This window comes from Poeciliopsis prolifica, unplaced genomic scaffold (genome assembly GCF_027474105.1).
Source record: "Poeciliopsis prolifica strain line A6 unplaced genomic scaffold, Auburn_PproV2 SCAFFOLD011, whole genome shotgun sequence".
NCBI lineage: Eukaryota > Metazoa > Chordata > Actinopteri > Cyprinodontiformes > Poeciliidae > Poeciliopsis > Poeciliopsis prolifica.
In genome coordinates, this window is record NW_026562386.1 from 8569121 (window position 1) to 8580247 (window position 11127).

The following is an 11127-nucleotide window of genomic DNA, read 5'->3' on the forward strand; positions in this document are numbered from 1 at the left end:
CAAGCTTAAATCTTTATTTTCACTTCATTTTGTTGTAGAAAATGACAAAGAAATAAGAAAAATTTGTTTTAAAAAAATCCCAAAAAAATCAGGACATTGCTGTTTATATTGATAAAAACTTTAAATCACCAAAAACCTTTATAAGGAGGATCAGGGAGTAAATGAGAGAATTTTTTTCTAATGATATCTTTCATTTTATGTCTTTCTTTAAAATTACATCATAGGTAATTTCAGACTGATCACTGTTTAATATTTAGGCATTCTCAGCACCGAAGTTTTTGTCAGAGTCGGCCATAAAAGCTTCGATCTCCTCCACTGTTCGAGGCACGCAGGTCAGCAGCTCCATGCCGTTGGCTGTCACTGCAACGTCATCCTCGATGCGGACCTGGACAAGTTGGAGAAACTGAGGTCAGTTCATAAACTCAAAGGCCCTGTGAGTGAAAACATTTATTTTACTGAAAAAACAGTGAATGAATTGTGAACCGTTTTACATTCAATGATTTCCCGTTGATTCAGGACCAAAAGACATAAAAACTCCAGAAGCACACTGACCCCTCCGAAGCCTCTGAAGCGAGCCAGCACTTGGGAGTTGATGAAGCAGCTCTGAGCAGGGTCAGCCAGGGCTTTGTCCAGCAGGTGGTCTATGAAGTATATCCCAGGCTCCACAGTGAGGACCATCCTCTCCTGCACCAGGCGGCCCATACGCAGGCTCTTTAGTCCGGGCTCATTGATCCGCTCCACCCCCTTAAAACACATAGGTAATTATGTCTTTTTACAAAAAAGATACAACCATTTCCATTTAGAAAACAAGATCATTCATGTATATCTATAACACTGGGTTAGTGTCAGAATCAGCCAATTTCTCCTTCATCAGCTGTAAATGCATTAAAAATCTAATATAATTGGCCAATATACATTAACCAAAAGCATCTACTTTGATTATTTTCACTTTGAGTCAGTAATATTTTAGGCATATTTGATCCAATGTATAAATGCGGAAAAGCTTCAAAAAAAAAAAAAAGAAAAGCACACTGACCCATATCTATATATTTTTTATTATTATTTTTTTTATACACTGTTACCTCTGGGTAACCTCCCACGTCATGAACATCGATGCCCAGCAGGTGTCCCAGGCCGTGCGGCATGAAGACAGAACCCAGGTGGATCTTCAGCATGTCTTCAACATTTCCATGCAGGATGCCAATCTTCACAAGTTCCTCCAGGTGAACTTTGTCAGCCAGACGGTGCATGTCAGTCCATTTCACACCTTCAAAACATTTTGGTTACTAAGGAACAGCAGGTGTTTTTGCATTGAGGCCTCCATTTTATTTATTGGAAAATAATACAGACATCAGTCAAACTGTAATACATATGGACTTATGTGGTTGCATAGAAGTTGCACCTTCTCTAGAGGAAGTAGAGGTGAGGTAGTTTTGGGCCAGAGCTGCTGTCACTAATATTTAGTGTGAACAACTCTGCACTGGATGAGATTTTCTCTAAGGTGAGATTCATACCTCTTACACTGTCTTCTAGTCCTCACATGAATTCAGTCATCTATACCCTATGCCTCAGGGTCCTTCCAGCTGCCCCTGTGCAGCCTGGATTTTTTGTGACTGCTTGCTGTGTGTGCTAACAGAAATGATCAAGCTCTCCTTCAAATGCACCAAAGAATATACAAAACAAGTGGTAAGAAGTCTTAAAAATTTGCCATGCATGTCCAACACAGTGTGGTGGTCCTTCTACATTTCCTTTTCGTTCATTTTCAAGCTGAATAAATAATGATACAACGTACTTTTCTTAAAAAAAAAAAAAAGTATTTTGAGTCAGACCCACTGAAACAGGAAGGCACTATCACATATGAATGAAGTTATGTTTTCTGGAAAAGCGACAAAAGATCTTTCTGATGATTAAATGTTGAATAAATTTTTGGTAATTTATTGGGAATGTAGTTGCTAACTTAGCAATAATCTAACTATTAATATAAGCAGCTTATGATTCTTCTCAGATGCATAGAAAACCCAGAAAAGCCTTCAGCTCTTCTGCATTGTTAGCTCTGGTGTCTCTCCCTCTCCTCCAGTCAATATTTTACAGATTCTTACGGGTTTTATGTTAGGATAATTTGTGACCAACCAAGCATAGATATGACTTTGGCATTGAAATAAATATGTATTAGTATGTATGGTAGTGTGAGTAAGTTCTGCTGGAAAATTAAATCAGAATCTCTAAATGGCTTCAAAAAAAAGAAATGTGATGGACTGGCGACCTGTCCAGGGTGTATCCCACCTGGCTGTCGCCTGAAATATCTTCCTGTAGATTGGCACCAGCACTCCTCCCGAGCCCACTTGGGACAAGGGTGTAAAAAAAAAACATGCATGTATGTATGGATAGGTGTTATCTCAAAGGTTCTACTTCTACAGTCTAAAGAGCCAAATACAAAGTTCTGGTGGGCCGGATTTGGCCGGCAGACCACGAGTTTAATGTGTTCTTGACTTTTGCAAAGTTTACTTCCTCACTGAGCAACATTTCAGTTTCTTTTCTCTTGTTTGCAGGTCTTGCCTTAAAATCCCAGAGATGTTTTCTACAACACCCTCTCATTGCACTCTACTTTCTATAAACATGGCCATTAACAGTCACCTTCTATATTTATAAACATTTAATGAAATAAATACTTGAAATATATCAATCGGTCTGTAATGAAACCATGAAACAACTATGCATGTTTTGTAGTTGCTAACTTAGCAATAATCTAACTATTGATATGCTCTGTTTCTTCTGTTCTTTTTGATTGTGAAAAAAAAGGAAAAAGCAGTAGCATAAAGGTGCATACTGTGGCTATATTGTTCAGCAAAAACAACTGAGTAGGATGTTTCAAAATTACTGTACTGAATATGAGGAGACTTTCTGTCATGCATTGTTTCTAAAATTATAAAAAGGTCACATTTTCTTTCGATAACTTGTTCTCAGCACGACAGAAGATGATAACCTGGTTTGAGGGCAGCCATGACGGCGCGTGAGGATTTTAGGACCGCCTCATAGATTGCCCTCTGGTCTGCAGTGAACTTTCCGTTGGCCGGGAAGGAGCAGGTTATATCTGAGGAGTAGCAGTAGTACTCTCCTCCCATGTCAAACAAACTGCAAGGGAAAGCAACATTATAACTCATTAATTTGTTTCTTATAGTTTGGTTTTAGGTTTCAAGTTCTTCTGAGTTTCCAGTGTTGCTAAACTTGCAAAACAATAGAAAGGCAATTTGAAGCCAACGTCTCAAGATAATTTTTTAAATGCTTACAAAACAAATTGTGAGTCATGAATCAGTAGTTTGATGAACAACTACTAAAGTCTGCTCACCACATGTCTCCATCTTGAATTGTCTTGTCATTTGGAGCCCCAGCATGACCGTAGTGGAGGACAGAGGAATTATTGCCCCTGATGGGAGTAAATGAGGAGGAAAGAAATCAATAACATTTCACAGCTTCAGCTCTCTGGTATACAATTATTCAACATTGACACAGATCGCAAACTAACTGGCATTACGCATTTTTCTCTCGTGTTTTAAGCTCATAAACTCAAAATATGAGTTGCCTTTGTGTTTATTTTTCCAGATCATCCCGAAACGTCTCTGTAGGGCCATCCACATGGCAACCTGAGTAAAGACTAATTATTGATTGTGTCAAGCTCTGTCAGTTTACTGATTGGAATACTGTTGGAGATTAGAAAATAGAGATTACTCCCTGGAAACAAAGCCTACTTTTTCAGACTTTTCAGGAGTTTATGAAACAGATTAATTTGTAAGTATTTACATAGTTAAATGCAACTCTGCTACAAAAATACTTTAAATGCACTATGCCCTATACGAAAAGTATGATAAATTTATGTGATAAGAAAAAGAATGCTACTGAATACATTATCAAGTAAAAAGTAAGAAACTTAAAAAGTACTTTATATGAATTTTAATGAATAAAGCCTCACGTTCCACAGATGCAGGTGTAGGAAGTGTGTCGCATCCCACCTTTGGAGTAGCAATAGTGCTGGAACAAACTTACAAATAAAAACAAAAAAATACAGCATTACCAATGAGAAGAAAAGTAAACAATCTGAGCCCAGTCAAAACGTTTGTCGTCTGCATTAAGTAAAATTTACTTTATGGTCAAGAACTTCAATGACCTTCACAATCCTTGGTGGGATTATAAAGACAGAAGAACGGGTAGCTAATATTTTATGTCTCTTTCCATAGAACTAATATAAAATTGAAAGACAAATATCAGCTAAAGGTTTCACAGCAATCTATCAGGACAAGCTGCTGTGCTGCCATGTCTTGTCAGCAAATGCAGAGCAACAGATCCACTGATAAAGACTAATATTACAACTTACCTTTCCATTTCATATTCTTTTTTTCCAGGTTTGACATTTTTCATCACCTACAATAAAGGGTAAATACAGATTATCATTAAGATTAACCTCAGAATTATCAAGAATTCATTATTAAGGGACTATAATGGTTAAAGTAATTTGAAACAAAGTATCTGCACCCACTAGATGCACAGAAATCAAGAACCCCTTTAATTTTATTTTGTAAAATTGAAGGCAAAACTGGAACATCAATTCCACAACAAAATAGGTGAAAACGAATCATGAATTGACATCTTAGGGTTTTTTGTGTTTTGTCTAATCAAATTTTTTACATTTTTGATTTATAAGTATATGAAATTATTTCAGGGAAAAACAAGAAATAAAGAAACAAAATACAGATCTAATTCTCTGTTGTGTAAAATTCAGAAAACTTTAACTGGCTAAATTGTGAAAAATCAAAGCCTACCTGTACCCAGTTAATTCAAATATTGATGCAATCATTAAATTCACAAGCAATGTATGAAAAACAAAATGTACCCTTTTGTTATGTTGCTTCCTATTTTATCATCAATAAATAAATCTTGAACTTCTTTTGATACGATGCTTCTTTGTTGTAAGGGTCTGTGGTATGCAACTTCTTCTCCATTAATGCCCTAGTTTAGTCATCCTCTCATATAACCTTCCTTGAAAAGGAGTTTATTACCATTTTGTGGGCCTCACTGGAAACCCTGTTGGTGTAGCGCAAGACCTCCAACTCCATATCAGTCTTAAGGAGGCGACTGCAACACCAGATAGAACAAGGAGCAATCAGTTCATGTTATGGTCAACACACAGCTTGTGGACACCCTACAGAAATCTCCTTTAAATCTATAATGTTTTAAAACACCTTAAAAAGTTACAATTAAAGGAAGCTCCAAACATCGTTTTAGTCACAGGATATAAAAGCTCATTGTAATGAAAATATGTTGGGTTTTTTGCCTCGGATGGGACAATTTTAAGTGTCTTATATGCGTGTGGGAGAAGATTAATTAAATACAAACTTCATCCTTCTAATTTTTTAAAATGTACATGTTGGAAATGAACTGTGTAAAACAGTATGTCTAACATTAACCCCAGGTTCTTCTGCATTAATTGAATCAAATATTCAAGGGAAGAACCTCCATCAATCTTCAGCTCACAACAAAACAGTGCTGCAGTTTTTCTTTAGCTTACAGCTAATTCTTATCTTTCTCATTCTTTTGGGGAATTGCTAGGGATGATGTTTAGCAATTCCTTTAATAATGGAATCAAATAAGTTCGAGGCAGGGGTAGCCAGTAGAAACACTGACGTCTATTCTACAAACAGATATCCAATTAGAAGAGACCAATGCTACTTTTAGCAAGAGGAGCGAGGCAGAGGGTTCAATCAGGCTCTGTGCTCAAAGAGATGTGACTGAAAAGCACTTTCTCTCATTTCTGAGAACATCGATTCATCTGGAGGGCTCAAACTCTAATAGCAAAGACAACCAGGCGAGCACGTAGATCATTATGTCCATGCAGAGAGATTTCTGACTCACAGGAAAAAAAGCAGAAGTAGAAAACTTCCACCCTGAAAACAACCACAAACAAAATTTCCCTGGGATATGTGTTTAAGAAATCTGCTGAAGAAACATTTTGGAGCTCCTGACACAACCTTTCTCAGTCATGCAGTATGAATGCAGTTTGATACACTCACCATTCCACAATGACTGGGTGTAAGAGAGTGTTATTCACTTGGAAGCTGAAAAAAGAAGTGCACCATAAATGTAATGTGGTACAACTGGTTCACAAAAAGTATTTGTGAGGAGAAAAATACAATACATGCAGGCAGGCCACATATTTCTGATAAAGCGAGACCTAACAAATAAAAATCATGGATGTCTACCTAATTACAGTCACTAACATGTATGCAGAAGACTGGTGTATGCTTATAAAACAGCTGTAATAGAAAATTTGATACGGTTGTCTGATTTGTTATTCTTATAGACAAGTTTGTTTAATTGTATTTAATTAGCTCAAACAAGTATCTAGAACAAAGTGCAAGAAACATGTGCAACCAAAGGTCACACAATCTGGGTGAAATCACAGAAAAAGAAAAAGTGTTTAAGCAGAAGTTGGTTTGACCTGTATCTCTATATGCTGCTTATCTTTTAGTTACAGGTGCTGGGTTTTCCCTTTGTTCTTCATCTCATACTTGTGTGTTCGTTTGACTTGCCTCCGAAAAAAGCATTTAAAATTATCGATCTTTCTCCAATTTAGCAAACAGTTTTCTCTTCTTTTGATAAAGAATTTCTATCACACAGCCAACCTTAACAAATAAAAGGTAAATCCTGTTCGTGCAAATTACAGCCAATTAGACATACCTACTGATTCCTTCAAAGGAGGCTTCACGACAGGTACTCCCGCTGTCCGTGTTCTGTCCTCGCTTTAAAGGAAATAAAGTTATTACATTTCTACCAGCATAAAACAATAATAACAGTACGTCAGCTTTAAAGTCAAGATTTGTTTTTGATTCTCTTCAATCAAGGGAAACAAATTAAAAAATGTCCATTATAGAACTGACTGAAGATTCGGTTTGATTTTTTTAAATTTATTTTTTAATGGAGGTTAGCCTGGATTTTGCTGTACCGAATACAAATATGTATAATGTCACACCTCTAATGCAGTTGCTCAGTATTTAAGTATCTAAAGCATAATCCTGTTAATTAAATGATAGTTACCAGTGTCAGGAGAACTGATGGCTTCATGTTGGACAGGACTTCAGCAACCTACAAAAAATAATTAGGAGACTCAGACTCCCAGCAGAGCCTCAAGACAGACAAGAACCAGTCCTCCTGAAAAAGGTCACTCTGACGCTGTGGCCTTTCCAGTAATAAGCATCACAATTGATGACGAGAGTCTGCTGTACTCTGCCAGCAGCATAAACATCTCAAAACAAATTTTTGTTTCAATGCTCACAAACATTGCGGTGGGATTTGAGAATGTAATGTTGACCTTACTAAGATGCAGTATACTGCATGTTGCCTGGTCTTGGTTGAGAACGCAATAAATAATATTTAAATGATAAATAATCATCTATAATATGACAAGTGTTTTTCATCTTGCTATAAATGTTACCATTTATACAAGAATGACAAAATGAAACACTTTGCAGAGCATTAAATCCTGTCAGCTCTTTGAAAAGAACATAAATTACTTAAAAATAAAGCAAAACAAAAAAAAAAGAAAATTTAAAAAACATTGTGACCTGCTTATGACATGCTCCTATTTTGTGTAGTGTGTGTTGCAGTGTTTTGACGTATAGATTTGTTCATTATATAAATGGATAAGTTAATTGCTAAATTAATTATAAAGTTAATCAGAGTGCATCAGTTGGAGATGCTGTGGTTATTCAGCATCTCAAGGTGACAGCATCGTCTTTATCTGTGAAAGTATTTGCAAAGTGCACACATTCAATTAAGAAATGTAATTATAGGGTCATTACTGCGCTATTTAAAAACATAGATGTTGTATGTAAGGGGCAAATGTGAATTACAAATGAATTCTCAGAGTGGTAATGTTCTTAACACAAAATATTTCAACATTTCCAAAACAATTAATGGCAAGCTGTTCTAGAATGTTATAAAACCGTGTATGCTGCCGCTTCAAATGTCTAAGAAGGTACGCACAAGGGACATACGTTTATCTTTGCTGTTATCTCTGCAATATTAAGAGTTTGACAACTTTGTGGCGAACCTAACCAGCCCAGCTAATCATTTAAAAGTGAAGAAGCTGTTGTCAACTTTGCTCCTAAAGTCCATAAACTTGTGACATCTTTCAGAGCTAATGATTAGCTTGTGGACAACCACAAGCTGCTGCGTCTTTTCCCTTCCTCAGCACTTGACCTCAGGTATTGCTCAAAAATGTGAGTGCTGACCATACAAGCTTCCCACATTTTCATAAAAATGCTTTCACATGGCTTAAAAGAGGAATCATATACATATACAGCTATGAATCAAACATATTTTTTCAATATCTTTTACTGTTATAATTTCTATTGGACATGCTGATCTCCTGCATTAACAGTTATTGAATTTGGATCATTTGCATTAAGATTAGCTACAAATATAAGGTTAAACAGGTTATCTGCCCCAACAGTCATGCTAAAACGCCACGTCTGGAAACGTAACACATACTTACGTCACAGGTGTACTGCACCTCATCAACAGCATACTTCTCCTTGAAGTGTTCCCTAGGAAAGATCCTGCACACAGATCCAAAAAGCATGTCGAACACACAAATGTGGTATTAAGCATAGAGCTGGCACGCTTTGAGGAGTTTTAGGACTTACTCCCCCATCCAAGTAGCATAGCTTTCAGGCAGTTTAGGAACAAAAAGAATGGATTTTCCCGTGTCCACATCAATGGCTCCAAAACAGTCAGCCTCTGTCACTCCGAAAGCCCAGTGAAAGAAAGACTCCTGCACAGGAAAAAGAATCAGAAATGTAAAAACAAGAATTTTATCTTCTGTTCACAAAGATGGTAAACCGATTATAAAGTGATAAATAAATGCAAAAATACAACCCACCTGCCTGAAGAGGACGTCGGTGTCTGTGCAGTACCTCTGTTTTTGCTCTCCCCCTTGCAGCAACACAACTGACTTTGGCAGTAAAGCCTCTTTAGCTCTCAACCCCAGGCACAATCTTTGACGATTTTCAGCGAAAAGGGCAGCGGACACCCTGAGGGTGTCATTACCCAGCCAGTAGATGGGTCTGAAAGGACAAGAAGATACATCTCAGGAAGGTCAGGGTGGGGGCAGTGGCTGGTGACACTGAAATTCACTTCATTGGTTTTTACTAAGACTAGCCTTAAAATTAGTTTGTCTTGCACCTCCTGCAAAATGATAACCATACCGACGCTTATTATTTTTATCCATGTAGTTCATGGATAAGGCAAACCATTACAGATGTACTGCAGCATCGCTGACCTGCAGTACATTTAGTTGAAGACTAACGTCTTTAAAGTTTAATTTCTCTTTCTGTGGTACAATAATTAAACATGATAAGGGATTGAAAAAAAGCTTAGCCCTAAAATGACTTAATAAAAAATAACAAGACTACTTATTTAGACATGTCACAGTTTTTTATGTCTGTCTATATTTGTATCTACACCATGGTATTAAATTGTGGCTTTAAATAAAGGTAATAGTTCCTTATTCATAAATATGCATATTTTCTGATGAAAGTAATTTTATTAGGTTAGTACATTTTAAAGTTTGTTTGTTTAAAAGCCAGCTTACAAAAATGAACCGATACACACTTCCTCTCTCTAAATCTCTATGCAATATTAGAAAATGTAATGACAATATTATAATTACATAATGTGATGACGATACATGTTTAGATAAATCAACATTTTCCTAACATCTATTTTTCTCATCTGGCACTACAATACTTCTGACTGATTCTCTGACCTTTGGGATCTTGAACACTAGCTCTACGTTACCTACAATAAGTGTTCAGGCTCTGCGCTCTCTGCAGGTTGAATACTTTGAATACAGAAGGCAAGGCTCCATTTTAAAGAGAAATTTTACATTGTTCACACCAATTTCTGATGGCAATCTATTTGAAATATAGGCACACCGAATTATCCATTTGATAGGCTTAAAAGGGATTAGAGGCAACGGCCATAAAAGCCCAGTTCTGTTTAGAAGAAACAGTTTAGCCAGAAGATGCTGACAAGCAAACTTGTCACTGACAGATCTTAGGAAATAAACCTGATCTCCAGCAAGAGGTCTGCTGATAAGATAAAGCACACGACATGTTTCCACCTAGAGCAGAGGTTAATCCATGAATCAAAAGTATCTTATTGCAACCTGAATGAATAAGGCTTTTTCTAATTTAGTAATTAGAAAAAATATGCCTTTATGTTTCTCTGTGCAAGGTTTCCTGGATTTCTCATCATGTGAACAAATTGTTTCTATACTACAGTCAAACTTTGCGATCTCTTTAGATATTTTCTACCTCCACTAAAACGGTGATTTTTTTTGGAAATGTACGAATGCATTGTTTTAATTCTAACCTTTGAAGATATAACCTACAATCCAGTGGAATGCTAAAAATATTTACATTTATCCCCTCGGCTGTGAGCATCCTGTTAAGAAATAAATCAAAATAAAACCTACAGAACACCATTTCAGTTGTTTAGAACTGTGCAAAACACCTACACTCATCTATTTATCTCGAAATTAAAACTGAAAGTATCGTTATTGATAAGATACGGGCTGAAACTATTATCATCATTACTAATTAAAGTTCTGCCGAGCAACAGCTCCAGCGCGCAGCTCACTCTGGCAGCAGTTACAATGACAAATGAGTGGCAAAAGTTTGAATTTTGTGACTTAAGGCGAACATTTGCATCATTAAATAGAAAAGTCTCTGGAAACTCACTGTGCAGCTGAAGCCATGTCGACGCTTTCTGGTCCAGAGCGTCACGTGTTGAAAATGGTCACGTGACGTTTGCGACGCAGCGCCATCAGCTGACGGGAAGTCGTGCTTCTGTTTCTTTTTGTTTTTTTAAATGTTATTATCAATATCGACATAAAACACAATTAGGCATACTACATCAGAACATAAACTATAAAAGACGAGGCTACCATTCAGAAGGAATGAATAAAATTAAAACAGAAACTGTTTAAATAAAGAGGAAATGTTTTTTAAAAACATATACAAAATATTTTAAAATCGTTAAAATTACGAACCTTCGTGCTTTTGCCGACTGGCT

General features: G+C 36.6%; 1 protein-coding gene across 1 annotated transcript; it reads right to left on the minus strand.

Annotated features, from left to right (window-relative positions):
* Positions 1-10851, minus strand: pepd (peptidase D). The gene is made up of 15 exons (XM_055036979.1): positions 10794-10851; positions 8933-9116; positions 8697-8824; positions 8546-8609; positions 7087-7134; positions 6730-6791; positions 6063-6107; positions 5052-5127; positions 4370-4416; positions 3968-4036; positions 3347-3424; positions 2984-3132; positions 1083-1267; positions 553-744; positions 1-385 (listed from the first exon to the last, which is right to left on the minus strand). The coding sequence occupies exons 1-15, from the start codon at positions 10808-10810 to the stop codon at positions 254-256; spliced, it is 1476 nt and encodes a 491-aa protein (XP_054892954.1). The 5' UTR covers positions 10811-10851; the 3' UTR covers positions 1-253.
* Between the last annotated feature and the right edge of the window lie 276 nt (positions 10852-11127).